The sequence below is a fragment of the Scleropages formosus genome, chromosome 4, assembly GCF_900964775.1.
Source record: "Scleropages formosus chromosome 4, fSclFor1.1, whole genome shotgun sequence".
NCBI classification, from domain to species: Eukaryota; Metazoa; Chordata; class Actinopteri; order Osteoglossiformes; family Osteoglossidae; genus Scleropages; species Scleropages formosus.
Genome location: NC_041809.1, coordinates 5,702,260 through 5,720,025, shown reverse-complemented (window position 1 = coordinate 5,720,025; position 17,766 = coordinate 5,702,260). Strand labels below are relative to the sequence as shown.

Below are 17,766 nucleotides of genomic sequence, written 5' to 3'. Positions count from 1 at the left end.
AAGGTAATCAATAAATGGTCCTCAGATACATGAGCGAATGTTCTTCTTCTCCTAAACCTTGAATTGTGAACACCCTTTCACAGGGATTTATCAAACGTAAGCAAGATTCATCCACCTGTGAAATACTATCCCCTCCTCGATACTGTCAAACCTTGCACTTTAAATTGTGGAAGTCCTTGTATGTGCTTTTGACAGTCCTTAATTCAGGGGGCACTGTGAGCCAAGCGAAAGGAAGGAAGTGTGTTCACCTGTAATCCACAGAAGGATTAGGTCTGAGCCGTAAGAGTACAGTGTGGGCCGAGGACATTGTCATGGCATTGATGTCCTCCTCTATAAAAGAGTACGAGCGATCCCCACTCGAGTATACCTTGACTTCGATTTGCTGAGCGCCTGGGTGACATTGTGCAAGGTAAAGAAATAAATTAATAATAAATTTCTCTCTTATTGTAATAAATGTATGTGTCATAAACAACTGTGAATGAATTTCCCTGGAAATCAGAACAGATTTAGTTTAGCACTATGCATTTTTCTGTTGATTGTTTATTTTTCAGTGCTCTGCTAAGTAATCAGATCCATCATTTATCATATCTATTATATCTATAACGTCAATATTGCAGGATGGTCTAAAGCACATGTATTTTCTTTGCAAAAGTTTTAAAGTGCTTTGATCTTTTTCTTACAGAACCTAGTGATTGCTTGTAGTTGCTTTTTAATTTCTCTTGATACATACCACCCACACACACTTTCTGAACCGCTTGTCCCATACGGGGTCACGGGGAACCGGAGCCTGACCCGGCAACTCAGGGCATAAGGCCGGAGGGGACACACCCAGGATGGGACGTCAGTCCGTCGCAAGGCACCCCAAGCGGGACTCGAACCCCAGACCCACCAGAGAGCAGGACCTGGTCCAACCCACTGCGCTACCACACCCCCTTGGTTTATACCCCTATCAGCAAAAGCACAACTCTTTTTACTGCAATTTAAAAACAGTACTTGGGTCTTATCTGTCTCATAACAGGATGTCGGCTGTCCCAACATACACTCTGCTCCTGTTCCTCTCCTTGTGCCACCTCCTGGCCCCAGCCCAGGCCGTTTACCTGCAGCCGTGTGAGCCGATGAATCAAACGATTTCTGTGGAGAAGGAGGGCTGTCCAAAGTGCCTGCTGCTCGAGACCACCATCTGCAGTGGTCACTGCGTTTCCAAGGTGCGCCGGCCTCACTACGGCCTGTCTTTACTTCTCAGCGTGAGGAACGGAGGTCACGGCAGTAAAACAAAAAGGCAAACACACCATGACCAGTTCCTCTTTAGGAATCCCCACGTGTTCACTGTGAACTTAGATTGAACTGATATATTGTCTTTTTACAGTACACAAACTTCTCTTTTTTAATACCTCACCTGATTAACGGAAAATATATAAATATACATTTATTCATATTTATATATTTGAATATAAATAACTGACATTATTCTACTAAGTGATTACAATGTTTTCTTTTCATAGTGTTTCTTACAATGATTTATCCAGTCACAGAGCAGGGTCATTTTTACTATATCAGTTTCGGTTAAATACCTCAATTAAAGGTACTACGGCTGGAGCAGGAATTCAAAGCTGTGTCTTTCAATTATATGGTTATGGTTGTAACACAGTGCTGTCTGCTTGCCCCTTAAAGTTTGAAACTCCAGCAGCTCCTTCTTCTTTTGTTCATGAGATGTTACAATATTATATAAGCTATGTGTTTTAATGTGTGGGAAACAAGCCATCTGCAGGAAGTTAATCTTTCCCCTCTGTCTGTTGTTCAGGAGCCAGTCTTGAAGAGCCACTCGTCTTTGCTGTCCCAGCACGTGTGCACATACCGAGATGTGAGGTACGAGACCATCCGACTGCCAGACTGTGCACGTGGGGTGGATCCCCATGTCACCTACCCAGTGGCCCTTAACTGCGGCTGCAGCCTCTGCATGATGGAGACTTCTGATTGCATCCTTCAGAGCCTGTCCCCAGACTTCTGCATGAACCAGAGGACCATTCTGTCCATCTACTAGAACACTGCGGTGGGGAAGGTGTGCCGGGCAAATGCGTTCGGCTGAGGGGTTCACCAGACCTGTGTACTCATCCCTCATGTGATACACTGGCTCGCATCCAGCGGTCACGCAACTCATAGTCAGCAAAACGTCACTCGGATGCAACGCACAGAAAAAGATTAAAAGATTAAAATATTGCCTAATAAAGTTGTTTTCAGCGTAGAGATTCTCAGAATTGTCTTGCACATGCATACGTGCTGCAATAATTAAACATGACACACTGCAAGTTTATCTCTGAAGACATCTGTATAGTTAAAATCACATGTGAGGTCTTGCAATGTGTCTGTGTTCTAAACAATGTAGTGAAGGATGCTGCTCAGACTGGTCTAAAACATTAATAGTAAGACTTTTGCATGAAGGGATGGCAGCATATCAGGATATAGATGCAGCCTGTTCACATTTCATCTGCAGGAGACTCAGCCCTCCGACATGAAGCAACTGTGTTGGCAGGTTGCGTAATGACTGAAGACCTGATGTTGAGTGTCCTCACAGCTGCTGGTGCTTACCCTGAATTTCACCAGTAACAACATATCTATAGCTTTATATGTGGTTAATGAGTCAATTCTGATGAAACCATGAGTTGAACAACCAAACAACTAAAAAAAATAAAATCACTAAATTGTTTGTATTGGGCTGGGGGCGCAGTGGCGCAGTGGGTTGGACCTGGTCCTGCTCTTCAGTGGGTCTGGGGTTCGAGTCCCGCTTGGGGTGCCTTGCGACGGACTGGCGTCCCGTCCTGGGTGTGTCCCTTCCCCCTCTGGCCTTACGCCCTGTGTTACCGGGTAGGCTCCGGTTCCCCGTGACCCCGTATGGGACAAGCGGTTCTGAAAATGTATGTATGTATGTTTGTATTGGGTACTCCATAGGTCTTCTTGTGGGCCAGGGGCCATGTGCTCCTCTAACTGAGGCTGGTCGCCTTGAGATCTTACCTTCACTGTGAAACCATGTTTAACAAACACCTCCTTTTACTACATTTTAATTGTATCATAAAACTAATGAGAACATTTAAAATAACACCGACACATGAAAAACAGTAAAGCGAACAGTTTTCCAGTGATTTTTCCATATATTTGTTACAAAGCCACACCTACCTACTCCACTGGCCCAATCAAAGTTCTGCATGCAACTCAAGACAGTTAATTTCTTCTCTAGCTTGAGAAATCTTTATTTGTTCACAGGTTACAGACAATACGTTCTAATTTGATTTAGTTGTTCTTGCTGGTGATGTACTGCACGTGTTCAGTTGTTGAGATTCTACACCCTGCTCACATTTTCACATACGGTAGGGGTGATGTTTGCATCTTCCTGCTCGTCGCAAGACTTCCGGCAGCAGGGAAAGTCTTCCAGTATGAGTCTGATGTCTTTCCTCATGAAGATGTACAGTACTGGGTCCAAAAGTGGGCTGAAAAACATCAATAGCCTTCCCAGAAGAAAAAAGTTGGATGAAGGAGGTACCTTGGCCAAAGTCGCTACGATGTAGGGAAGGAAGATGAAGGTGTAATTGCCAATGACGAGGGCCAGTGTGGCAAGAATGCGTCTCTTCTCTCTAGTGGACAGAGTGAAGGCCTTAGAGAGGCCTCTCCATGTGCCCACAAACAGAAGAAGCAGCAAGGGGAAAGGAAGGATCAACAGAGCAGGAAATATGAAGTACTGGTTCTGAAAAAAAAGACTGATAGATATTAGGGCAAAAATTATAATTGAGCCCATCCAGACCACCACCGATGTCAGGATGGAGCGCTTGACGGTGCAGTGAACGCAGTACCAGTGAGGATGAGCGATCATAAGGTATCTCTCCACGGCGATGCACACCATAAAGCTCACGCTGAGCACAATACCGCACCAGAAGATCAGATGAAAAACAAGCTGGCCCTCAATGTCAAAGAGAAACGACGGCCTGCCGACAAACTGGAGGACATCGGAGATGAGGAGGTTTATGACGTAGACGTGAGCGGCTTGGTTCGCCCTCACCTGACGGTACAGGACATAAATAGCGAGGCATACGACAGGCAACCCTATGAGGAATGTTAGCAAGTCCACCACCCTTAGGACAGTTTCTCTGGTGTAGACTTGGGTGATGGTGTGATTGCCATAGTGGCTCAAATTGCCGTATTTCATGGTGCTTTCAGACAGCAGAAACGCACTGGATAAGGTGTGTTTTCACTTTCCTGGCTTCCTCTCCAATGTTCATCCAGGAGTGCTCACTGGTTTGTCTGCTGCACTGCAACAACAGCAAGGGACCAGTTATTTCACCTTCCTTTTAATTTGACTTGAATAGTCTTTGTTCGTTGATCGCTGATCATATTTTAGTGTAACTTGAATTGCCTTTGCTCGTGAAAAAATAGGGGGATGAGGATTAAACTAAAGTATGGTCAGTGGTCCATTTTTTTTCAGCTGTCCACACTATTTAAGAATATAAACACTAAAGAACTAAAAGCACAAGAAGTAATCTCTTCCTGACTAAAACTTGCGCAAAGTTTTTAGAAATATCAAAAAACTCGCTCACTATCTGTAACTGCTTCCCAAATTCAAGGTTGCAGTCCAGGACCTATTGCAGAAGGGCAGGGTACTCGGCAGGACCCTGGATGGGGCACCAATAGGGTAGTATCACACAGACATAAACACACTATAGGCAATTTGGAGTCACATGTCTTTGGATTGTGAGAGGAAACCAGAGCACCCAGTGGAAACCCATTCAGACACAGGAAGAAAATGCAAAGTTCACACAGACTGAGCTGTTGTCGAACCCACAGCCAAACAGCCCAGATGCTGTGAGGCAGTACTGTTAGCCACTGCACCAGTGATACTAAAGTATCATTTTTTCGGGTTGAGTTTCAATTGAAGAAACAGCTCGAAGCCGAATTAAGTAATAATTTAGCTGGAAGAAAAATTAAAATGCACAAAGGGAGCCAGGCCCTGATTTAGAAGACCATGACCCACTGTGTTTTCAAACATCATATCGAAGACTGTACAATTAGAAAATAAATAACTGTATATCACATAAGGATAAAAAACTCTATAATTTCTGTTGATCGTTGAGCGTTCTTCATACCATTCTCACAATCATACACACGTTACTACAATACGGCAGGTAGAATATTGGTTACAGCTGCTGCCTGAGGACTCAGAAACTGCAGGTTCACAGCCCATCTCCTTCTGCAACACCTTTGATCAATGTACTTACCCTGAATTACACAGCTGTAAAAACAAAGGAATCATCACACACACACCATCTGAAACCGCTTGTCCCATACAGGGTTGCAAGGAGCCAGAGCCTAACCCGGCAACACAGGGCAAAAGGCCGGAGGGGGAGGGGACACACCCAGGACGGGACACCAGTCCGCCGCAAGGCACCCCAAGCAGGACTCGAACCCCAGACCCACCGGAGAGCAGGACCCGGGCCAACCCACTGCACCACCACATCTCCTTCAAGTGGGTCATTATGTAATTTTAAAGAAAGGGGTCAGGTAAATATTCATATTAATTCCAATTTGAATACAGCGTATGATCATCTTAAAATTGAAGTACAGCAATTTACTCTGTTTAATCCATTAAGAGAGCTTTTCCATTTTACCACATTGCCCCCAAAATTAACAAGGTGTTTTACAGTAGTAGCTGTAATATCTTTTTAATAAATTACACACTTCTAGGCTATTGATTATTGCCATGAACACAAGAGTACATGATACCTGAAGGAGATGTGAGAACGACGCGTAAATGTTTCCTTTCCTCGTCAGCGTATGGAACAAGCTGGTAACTCCTCACCTTCACACAGTTCCACACGGCTGAAGAGGAAGCGCGAAGCGCGTCGACACGAATCTGCTGCCACTCGCATTACATCAGGTTAGGGCATCCCTATCAGCGCTGACCAGGTGGAAGTGCAATGCAACTTCTGCTCTGTGCAAAGCAAACAAGGTTATGTTGCATTGAAATTGCACTCTCTTCAAGTTTCATGACGGTTCTTACAAACAGTGAAAACATATTTAAGCCAGTGTGAATATTAAGATGATGCATATTACGAATTAATTTGTTACTTCTAAAGTGACTTTCACTCATTTATACATCTGAGTGCCGTACCTAGATCAAGGATACTGTACATACAGTGGATTCAAGCAGGTCAGTGGCAGGCACTTTATTAAACTTTCTTAATACTGAATCAATAATTCTGTATATTCACATTCATTAACTCATTGTCCTTATCAAGGGTATGGTGGTCCAGGATTTGTCTCGAAATCACTGGGCAATGGGTTTGATGGGTTACACTCCGAACAGAAGGCCAGTCCATCACAGGGTCCACACAAATACACACATTTACTCACTGTGGACAATTTAGGGTCACCAGTCCACCTGAAACGCACGGTGCTGGAGTCACAGCTCTGCCCGAACAGCCCAGTGCTGCACCATTGTACCGTACTTAAGTAAAGTCTTAATCAAAGTATTAATCTTTGTGTTTAAAAGTTTTCTATCAGTGGATGCTCTGTGTGGTCATCGTTTCCCTGAGTGTTGAATATTGTGCAAACTACAAACCGCATTCCTAATAAAATAATTCCCATGACATTTCCCCACAGCAACAGCTTCAGCTGCAGCTCAGAAAAACCACAGTAAAGAGATAAGCATTAATTTCCCTCTTCATATGAACAGAAGTACAAGCACATGTTTCCTTTGTGAAGACAGGATGTTGCGTCACCTCCAAATTGCATAAAGGTGTAAGATGTGCAGGAGTCCAACATATCCCAGTGCCTCGCTACACTAGTACATGCTAACCAGCCATGAAAGATTTGTTTTTTTTCTCTTTTATCTTCTTTTATTTATATTTTCTTATTTAAATCACACCAACATTTGCAGGTATACAATTTTTATATTATAGCCATCATGACAGAAGCATAAAATATCAAGAATTAAGTGGGAAAATTTTGCAGTATCCATGATAATCCTTTGTAATGAAGCAGGATCTTATTAAACACTCTACGTGACAAAAAATGATAATGTAAATGACTGAAATACTGTGTATGAAGACAAAGCGTGACATTCATAACATACATTATCCTCAGTGCATAAGATTCTTCAGCACAACAATTCTGTACAACACTGAGTGTCATCTGTAACTGTATGAGAAATATAACACAGAAAGATTGTTTTAACGGAAGGAAATCTATTTTTAGGAAAATTTTTAAAAAAGCATCCATGTTACAAGGCTCATAAACACTCAGCTCAGTGAAAAACAATGATTTAATAGGTTGCAGTATTAGACCATGGTTTCTGCTGAAGGGAAAGTCATGTGGTGGGGAGATGGAGACGTGAGCAGAACATGCAGGACTACGGAGGTCTGTGGGACTTATGTAACATGTTTATATCTTTGAAAATTTGCGACAAACATTTTTAACATGAGGAGCCACTGTTTGACCAAGTCATGGATCGAGCGCAACTCAAAGTGATTGAAAGCAAATAAAACTGAAGCAAAATCGTTTTAATAAGATTTTGGGCAGAAGTCCCGTTGTCACGCGGAACAGGGGACGTGGGGAAGGCCGGACCCAATTGCAGGACCGTTTGTCAGAACTGAGGGATCAGACAAGTTCTCATTTTCGGGGACGGGCGAAGAGTCGGTCGACCGGCGGTCAGAGTGGGAGCGAGGGTCCGTGACGAAAGTCAAGAGGCGAGGGGTCAGAAACAAGGGAACGAGGAGCAGGAGCTGGAAGCACGGGAGACCAGGACATGGTCCGTGGTGGGTGCCGTGAGGGATAGTTGTCTCAGTGAGATTCCGCAAGTGTGAAGGGGCTGAGGAGGTTCTTCTAAAGCCAAGTGTTCTGATTGGGGTCAAGTGCTTGATCTGCGTCAGGTGCTATAGATTGCGGTGCGACTGTGGATGTGATGCCCATCCAGCTGTTTTCTACAAACTGGTTACTGCAGTTTGATCTGTTTCTTCATGGTCAGTTCGTGACCTACGACAGCAAGGGATGTCCTCCAGTATGCGTCTGGTGTCCTTTCTCAGAAAAACATACAGCAATAGGTCCAAAAGTGGATTCATACACAGGAGTAATTGTGCGAAAACAACGGGGTGTTCAATAGGCTTCCATTTTAAAAACACTATGATGGCGGGAAGGAAGAAGAAGGTATAACTGCCGATGACGAGGCTCAGTGTGGCAAGAATGCGTCTTTTCTCTCTAGTGGACAAAGTGAGGGCCTTAGAAAGGCCTCTCCATGTGCCCACAAACAGGAACAGCAGCAAGGGGAAAGGAAGGAGCAGCAGGATAGGGATTACGTAACTGAACATCAACATATCTAGGAGGTGAACAGCAATACATTCAAGAGCGGTAACAATAAGTGAGACCATCCAAACTCCCAGAGAGGTCAGGATGGAGCACTTGACGGTGCAGTGAATAGAGTACCAGAGGGGGTGAGCGATCATTAGGTATCTCTCCACAGCGATGCAAATCATAAAACTAACACTGAGAACAATGGCAACTCCTAAAATGTCTGAAAAAAAAAGATTTTTTGTAAAGTAATAGTCTAATCTAGCAACACACTGGAGGATGTCAGAGATGAGGATGTTTAGGACATAAACATGCACTGCCTGGTTCAGCCTGATCTGCTGGTACACAACGTAAATAGCGAACAATATGGCAGGCAGTGCAATGGCTAAAACTGTCAAGTATACGATTGACACAACATACACATATGTGGAATCTGTGCTTGAGTTGCTCTTGTTCATGATGTTCTACGTCAATGGAAAAGCACCAGAAGAGGTTTACTTTCACTTTTCTTGTTTCTTCCTACTGCTTCTATTTCCCTGAAAGGACACAGAACAGAACAGTCCAGTCACTTGCCACATATTTTGATTTGAATTTTATTTCTTACTCAGAATTAGCGTAATTCTGATGTAACTAAGCTCCGATCAGTAGTTCCTTGCTAAGTAATCGGAACGTTAAAAGAAAAAAGTTAAACATCTGATAGAACCGTATCAACAGATGGGTCAACAAGTCATCATAGAAACAGTGTATCATACAAAAAATCATGGGAAGCTCCACTGTGAACCAGAACCTCCTTGTCTAACAGCCTGGAAAACATCTTCTCAGCACAGCTGAGGAGTGCGGTCACCCACTTCCCTCTTTCCGAACATTGGGACCATCTCTCACCACCACTGTAACCTTGACCAGAAAAATGGCCGCAGACCCCACAATCTGCTGGCACTCCTGGATGCCATGTCTACTGACTTGGTGTTCCTCAAAGTGTTCCTTCTACCACTCAACAACTTCCCCAGGGAAATCAGTGTAACTCTGACCTTGGACAGCAGTTTGTATGAAATTCCATTTGAGTGACGTTTACATGTATTTATTCAACCAAACTTTTGTGCAAACCAACTTTCAGCGGAACAATTGAGGATAAGTACCTTTCTCAGGGCTCCTACAGCAGGAACAGGAACTCAAGACGGTGCTTTTAACCACTTCGCTACCAGCTGCCACCATCCACTCGAAGGACCTGGGTTCGAAATCACAGGTAACTTCTCTCAGTTTTTCAAGCGTTCTTATTCAGAAGAATTAGAACATATGACATGACACCGGACCCCCGTCCAGATTAGAATAAACTTCAAGATTTTACTGCTTATGTACCAGTATCTGTAGGGTTTCGCTCCCACTTCAATATCAGTTCTCATTAGTGTACAGTTTATAAACTAAACTGTACTTTACACCACTCTACTTTTATGAATAATAACACTCTACATTGGTGTTAATGTAAGAATGTTAAGTACAGCAACAAGTTATTTTAGTGTATTTGTTTACATTTTAAAATTAAGGAAATTTACATAGTTCCAATTATTATAGTTTTCAATATTAAATCAGTTAAATTCGGTTTGTACAATTAACTAAAATTTTCCATCACGTGTTAAATTAATGAAGAAAAAATTGTAAAACTTTTAAGTATTACGTTAAAATCACTTTAAAACAAGTAAGGCTGATGAACAGCATTACATAAGTTTTACTGTGACACTGCAGAATATTGTACATGTTAATGACAAAGAGTATAAACAGAGTAAGGATGACATAAACATGAAATTGTACTTCATCCTGTGACAATTGCCCTGATGTTAAAACCTTTGTTTTCGATGTACCTTTACTTTTTATTTATTTTATCATTTGTTCATTTATATATTGCTTTTCTCCAAAACAACTTACAATGTTACATTTCTGTTGAAAGCAACTTGTAATCTCTGACCCATTTCTTTAAATGATATATAAAGGTATTTTACTATAGTACTCTTAGTTCTGGCACAATGTGACTCATTAACCATCATACCTGGAGAAGATGCGAGAGGAAGGATGTAACAGTGTCCTCCTGTCTTAAGTGGAAGCAGTAGCCAGAAAACTCTTACAGTCTTGGTGTTTATATAGCGTCAGGATACCAAAGAGGAACTTGAGTCATCTAAAAAATACCGATAGGAATCTCTTATTTAAGTAAAGTATTAATTCAAGTATTAATCTTTGTTTCTCAAACTTTTCTGCCAGTAGATGCTCTGAGTGCTCATTGCTTACCTGATTTTTAAAAGTTGTGCACACTGCATCCCACACCTTTTGTAAATTCTTGTAACATTTTCCCGCAGCAAGAGCTCAGAAACACACCGTAAATAGATGAGTATCAATTTTCCTATGAGACGTGATATTGCATTTTCTCCACACTTACGGATACCACAGCGAAGTATTTGGACATGAAAAGCTGCCACCGAATTAAGGAACCACACAGGAGACCCAAAGGCAGCGTTGCAACATTATTCTATAAGACATTTTGTGCATCTGCATCAAGGTAAAAGATGTGCATGAGTTTTCTCTGTGCATTTCCCAGACTTTCACTCTACTAACATATGTCAACCAGTCATGAAAGATTTCATTTGTTTTTATTTCCTTTGTATTTTCTTGTTTAAATCACACCAACATTCACAAGTATGACATTTTACACTGCAGATATGATGAGAGAAGTACAACATATCAAGAATTAAGTGAGAACATTTTGTCTGTATACAATCCACATAATAAACTACTGATGAAATGAAACCATCCATTATAATGAAACCATATTTTATTCAACACTTCTACAAACTGACAAACAAATGATGAAACAAATGTAAGTTGTTGAAATACTGTTTTAAGACAAAGCATGGCATTCATTATATACATTATCCTCAGTGCATGAGAATCTTCAGCAAAACAATTCTGTACAACATTGAGTGTCATCTGTAATTGTATGACAAATATAACATGGAAACACTGTTTTAACAAAAGGAAATCTATTCTTAGGAAAATTTTAAAGAAAGCATTTGTATTATAAGGCTCATAAACACTCAGCTCAGTGAAAAACAATGATTTAATAGATTGCAGTATTAGACCATGGTTTCTGCTGAAGGGAAAGTTATGTGGTGGGGAGATGGAGACGTGAGCAGAACATGCAGGACTACGGAGGTCTGTGGGACATTACTCTACTTTATTTGTGATGGATAAGTGGGAGAAGAAGGTTGGCCCACAACTTCTCCAGAACTTCCCTTTAAAACTTCCAACAACTAATAAATTTGAAAATCTGTACACTTTGGATATCAAAGTTAAAGACTGACTCGCTGAAAATATTATAAAAGAGAAATAAAATTCACACAATACACCAAAAAGCAAAGTTAACAACAGGTCTTGATAGAAATTCAGTACTTTGGCTTCTCAGTCACAACTGGGAGCAACTGTCAACGTTTTATGTCTTTGCTTTGTAACACATGAAAAATTTTACAAAATACAGTGTGTCTCAAGAAATGTATACACACTTTAAGGTAGAAATAAATCCTCCTTAAATAATGTACTGGATGTAATTGTGTGGTGTACAAGAAATAGTTTGTGACAAAAGTTTACTTGGACCAAGTAATGAAAAAAATTAACATCTATGCACTTCTGAAGTGAACTGCAAGAGTTAAATGTGTACTCTATCAATTTTTGAGACACCCTGTACATTTTAGAAGTGCAATTAAAAATTAATTAATTATATCATGTTTTTGTCTTTGAAAATGTGTGACTGAACTATTTGTACCGTGAGGAGACATTTTATTCAACAAAGTCGTGGATCGAGTACAGTTCAGATCGATTGAACGAAAATAAAACTTTCAGACTGAAGCAGAACCATTTAAATAAGATTTTTTACATCAGTCCCATCCGGCCGTTTTCTACAAACTGGTTACTGCAGTTTGATCTGTTGCTTCATGGTCAGTTTGAGCCCTACGACAGCAGGGGATGTCCTCCAGTATGCGTCTGGTGTCCTTTCTCAGAAAAATGTACAGTAATAAGTCTGAAAGTGGATTCAAATACATGAATGATTCTGCAACAAGATCAAAATAATATGTAACCCGATGCCTGGCAAAAATCACTATGATGGCAGGAAGGAAGATGAAGGTGTAATTGCCAATGACGAGGCCCAGTGTGGCAAGAATGCGTCTCTTCTCTCTAGTGGACAAAGTGAGGGCCTTAGAGAGGCCTCTCCACGTGCCCACAAACAGGAACAGCAGTAAGGGAAAAGGAAGGATCAACAGGACAGGGAACATGTACATGTGTAGAAAGAAAATACCAAGAGAGTTTAGAGCAATAATGATCATCCAAACTCCCAGAGAGGTCAGGATGGAGCACTTGACGGTGCAGTGAATAGAGTACCAGAGGGGGTGAGCGATCATTAGGTATCTCTCCACAGCGATGCAAATCATAAAACTAACACTGAGAACAATGGCAACTCCTAAAATGTCTGAAAAAAAAAGATTTTTTGTAAAGTAATAGTCTAATCTAGCAACACACTGGAGGATGTCAGAGATGAGGATGTTTAGGACATAAACATGCACTGCCTGGTTCAGCCTGATCTGCTGGTACACAACGTAAATAGCGAACAATATGGCAGGCAGTGCAATGGCTAAAACTGTCAAGTATACGATTGACACAACATACACATATGTGGAATCTGTGCTTGAGTTGCTCTTGTTCATGATGTTCTACGTCAATGGAAAAGCACCAGAAGAGGTTTACTTTCACTTTTCTTGTTTCTTCCTACTGCTTCTATTTCCCTGAAAGGACACAGAACAGAACAGTCCAGTCACTTGCCACATATGATATTTTGATTTGAATTTTATTTCTTACTCAGAATTAGCGTAATTCTGATGTAACTAAGCTCCGATCAGTAGTTCCTTGCTAAGTAATCGGAACGTTAAAAGAAAAAAGTTAAACATCTGATAGAACCGTATCAACAGATGGGTCAACAAGTCATCATAGAAACAGTGTATCATACAAAAAATCATGGGAAGCTCCACTGTGAACCAGAACCTCCTTGTCTAACAGCCTGGAAAACATCTTCTCAGCACAGCTGAGGAGTGCGGTCACCCACTTCCCTCTTTCCGAACATTGGGACCATCTCTCACCACCACTGTAACCTTGACCAGAAAAATGGCCGCAGACCCCACAATCTGCTGGCACTCCTGGATGCCATGTCTACTGACTTGGTGTTCCTCAAAGTGTTCCTTCTACCACTCAACAACTTCCCCAGGGAAATCAGTGTAACTCTGACCTTGGACAGCAGTTTGTATGAAATTCCATTTGAGTGACGTTTACATGTATTTATTCAACCAAACTTTTGTGCAAACCAACTTTCAGCGGAACAATTGAGGATAAGTACCTTTCTCAGGGCTCCTACAGCAAGAACAGGAACTCAAGACGGTGCTTTTAACCACTTTGCAACCAGCAGCCACCTTCCACTCGAAGGACCTGGGTTCGAAATCACAGGTAACTTCTCTCAGGTTCATGTTCAGAAGGAGACGATGGACCCAAGTGCGGGTGCACCGTTTATTTCGCTGATGAACCAACAAGGGACAGGCAGAAAGAGTCATCAAACAGGCAAGGGCCAAAGATGAGCTAACATCAAAGCAGAGGGAGAATCCAAAGCCATAGTACAGGAAACAAAGCAAAAGTTTGGGACACCAGAAAAACGTAGAGAAGACGGCACAGGGGCAGAGAGCAAGGACACAGGAGAAATTGTGGGAGAACACAGGCATGGATGTGCGGTTTGCTCAATGAGGTTTCGTGATCTGGGCAGTCTGGTGCCATCCTTTAATGCTGCGTCTCCCTGATCCGCCACAGCTGTGTCTGCTTGTTGTGAGGACGTGGGCGTGACACTCAGTTTCTCAAGTGTTCTTATTCAGAAGAATCAGAACATATGAAATGGCGCTGGACCCCCATACAAATTAGAACAAACTTCAACATTTGCTGCTTATGTACCAGTATCCGATCCCATCATCACTCCTTCAGAACATTTCCTCGCAACTCTCCACCGTCATCTCTAAGATCATCAACTCCTCGGTCTCCCCTGACTGTTTCCCAGCTGCCTTCAAAACCGCTCTAATTTCACATCTGTTTTAAAAAAAACCCTCCCTGGATCCCAATCTGGTTGAAAATTACAGATCGGTCTCTCTCCTCTCCTTCCTGTCTGAAACCCTAGAGCGAGCAGCATGTGATCGACTGTCTGATTTCCTCACCCGGAACCATCTCCTTGATGGTTATCAGTCTGGTTTCAAAGTTGGTCACTCCACTGAGACGGCCCTTCTGGCGGTATCTGATGCTCTCCAAGCTGCTAGAGTCACCTCCCTCTCCTCGGTCCTCATCCTCCTCGATCTGTCTGCAGCATTCGACACTGTCAATCACCGGATTCTACTATCTTCTCTTAACCGGCTTGGGATCAAAGGTGCGGCACTAAGATGGTTTGAGTCCTACCTATCTGACACATCATATCAAGTGGTGTGGCGGAACTCTCGTTCTTATCCTCTGCCTCTCTCAACTGGTGTTCCACAGGGCTCGGTATTGGGTCCTCTTCTCTTCTCCATCTACACCTCCTCCCTCGGTCCGGTCATAGCATCCCATGGATTCAAATACCACTGCTATACTGATGATACTCAGCTCTTCCTCTCCTTTCCCCCTGGTGCGTCAGACATCTCCAAATACATTGGTGCCTGCCTGTCGGACATCTCTTCATGGATGAATGTTTACCACCTCCAATTCAACCTCTCCAAAACAGAGATTCTTCACCTCCCACCTGGCCTGTCCTCTTGTCATGATCTGTCGATAAAACTGTACAACTCACTCATTTCACCTACTTCCTTGGCTAAGAGTCTGGGAGTAACGATTGACGGGAGTCTGTCATTCTCTCAGCACATCGGAGCCACAACCCGGTACTGCAGATACATCCTGCATAATATTCGTAGGATCCGTCCCTACCTCACTACTGACTCCGCCCAACTACTTTTCCAGGCCATGGTGACTTCCCGTCTGGACTACTGCAACTCTCTTTTGTGTGGCCTTCTGGCTAATGCCATCAAACCTCTGCAGCTTCTACAGAATGCTGCTGCACGAGTTGTGTTTGATATACCAAAGCGCTCCCATGTATCTCCTCTACTCGCTTCTCTGCACTGGCTCCCTATAGCTGCCGGATCAAATTCAAGACCCTGGTTATTGCCTACAAATGTATCAATAGAACTGCACCCGGCTATTTACAGGACTTGATCAACCGGTACACCCCAACCAGCCCCTTTCGCTCATCAACTTCGGCTCACTTGGTGGTCCCGCGCACGAAAGGCAAAGCTCGGAGGTTCTGGGTTCTGGGTCCGTTGTGGTGGAATGACCTTCCCCTGTCACTCAGAACTGCAGAAACTTTGTCTGTTTTCAAGAAGGGAATGAAAACTCACCTTTTCCAGATCCACTTCGCCCAAGATCTCTCCAGCTCATTTATGGTGTAACTGTTCACGCATCGTAACTCTATAAGCATCCCCGGATACAACCTTTATTCAGCCACTACTCTGGCATTGTGCTTGTTTATTTGTGTATCTTATAATATAAAAAACAAAAAAAAAAAATGGTGGGCGGATATCGGGATTTGTCTATCCTGTGTTTTATGCACCTACTTGAACGACGAATCTTGGTGCAGCAAGAGGTAGGGAACAAACTAGGTTTGCTTGACACTTTCATGTCTGGAGTTATGTCTCCTTTACTTAATGTAATGCATTAATTGTACTTTTGCTGAGATGTACGTCGCTTTGGACAAAAGCGTCTGCTAAATGAATACATGTAAATGTAAATGTAAATCTGTAGGGTTTCGCGCCCACTTGGATATCAGTTCTTACTAGTGTATATAAATCTAACTGCACTGTACATCACAGTCTTCCTTCTAATACTAAAAATAATATATAAACACATGAGGAGTGATTTAAGAGCAGGACCCCTAAACTTTGGAGTCTATTAGCCAGTGGTAGAGATACCCCAAAGCTTTTCTCTCCTTTATCAGCTTGTTTCCTTGCCTGCAGCTTTATTATATATATATATATATATATATATATATATATATATATATATTTTTTTTTTTTACGCCCTGTGTTGCCGGGTTAGGCTCCGGTTCCCCGTGACCCCGTATGGGACAAGCGGTTCTGAAAATGTGTGTGTGTGTGTGTGTGTGTGTGTGTGTATTTTTTTTTTTAAATCTTATTTTTCCTAATTGTTTCATATCTCTTTTTCATGTTTTATGTTTTTTTATTTAAATTTACGTAATACTTCCCATTAGTGGAATATGAAATGTTAAATCAGTTTCAATTCTTTTTTCCGATTAAACAAAAAATCCTCTGAACTGCACACACATTGTCAGAAACCATTTGTCCCAAGCAGGGTCGCAGCAAGCCGGAGCCTAACCCAGCAACACAGGGCATAAGGCTGGAGGTGGAGGGGGGACACCCAGGATGGGACACCAGTCCGTTGCAAGGCACGCCAAGCAAGATCAGAACCCCAAACCCACCAGGCAGCGGGCCCCAGCCGAACCCACTGCGCCACCGCACCCCCCTCACAGAACACATGTCAATGACAAAATTAAAAGTACGTATAGAGTAAGGATGACCTAAACATGAAATATTACTTTATCCTGTGACAATTGCCCTGATGTTAAAACCTTTGTTTTCAATGTACCTTTACTTTTTATTCATTTTATTATTTGTTCATTTATTTATTGCTTCTCTCCAAAACAACTTACAATGTTACATTTCTGTTGTAAGCAACTTGTAATCTCTGACCAATTTCTTTAAATGGTATATAAATAAAGCTCTTTTACTATGGTAATAGTACACTTAGATCCGGCACAATGCTACTCATTAACCATCATACCTGGAGAAGATGCGAGAGGAAGGATGTAACAGTGTCCTCCTGTCTTAAGTGGAAGCAGTAGTCAGAAAACTCTTACAGTCTTTGTGTTTATATTGCGTCAGGATACCAAAGAGGAACTTGAGTCGTCTAAATTTTCCTTTCAGTTCTTTGCATATAAAGACTCCCTGTGAACTGTTCTCCCTGCGTGTTGTGCACCCAGTACGTTAACGCAGTTTAACAGCAAGCCAAACTCGATTCTCACGAGCCAGGATTATGAGCGTCTTGCTCCTTTATTGTCTCCAAATGTGAAAATGCGAGTGAAAAGTTATTGCTTCCACGGGCGTAGGAAAGCACACAGAACTCAAGACGCTTCCACTATGCCTATCGCAACAGTAGCGCATCATGGAAATAGCGCATGTGCACAAATTGCGTATAACTTACGGAAATAAAGGTTCCGCTCAACAAAGCAATTAATCACATGAACTAAACAGATCTGCGGGCAGAACACTCCCCGTC

At 42.3% G+C, this 17,766-nt stretch overlaps 1 protein-coding gene across 1 annotated transcript; it reads left to right on the top strand.

Moving 5' to 3' along the window:
• Nucleotides 1–1,019: 1,019 nt before the first annotated feature.
• On the top strand, nucleotides 1,020–2,041 carry lhb (luteinizing hormone subunit beta). The gene is made up of 2 exons (XM_018749321.2): nucleotides 1,020–1,205; nucleotides 1,802–2,041. The coding sequence occupies exons 1-2, from the start codon at nucleotides 1,020–1,022 to the stop codon at nucleotides 2,039–2,041; spliced, it is 426 nt and encodes a 141-aa protein (XP_018604837.1).
• The last annotated feature ends 15,725 nt before the right edge of the window (nucleotides 2,042–17,766 follow it).

Excerpts from the sequence above, each read along its gene's own strand:
- lhb (XM_018749321.2), top strand. The coding sequence starts at position 1,020 with ATGTCGGCTGTCCCAACATACACTCTGCTCCTGTTCCTCTCCTTGTGC. Across the intron at positions 1,206-1,801 it reads GTGGTCACTGCGTTTCCAAG|GAGCCAGTCTTGAAGAGCCA; the intron begins GTGCGCCGGCCT and ends TCTGTTGTTCAG.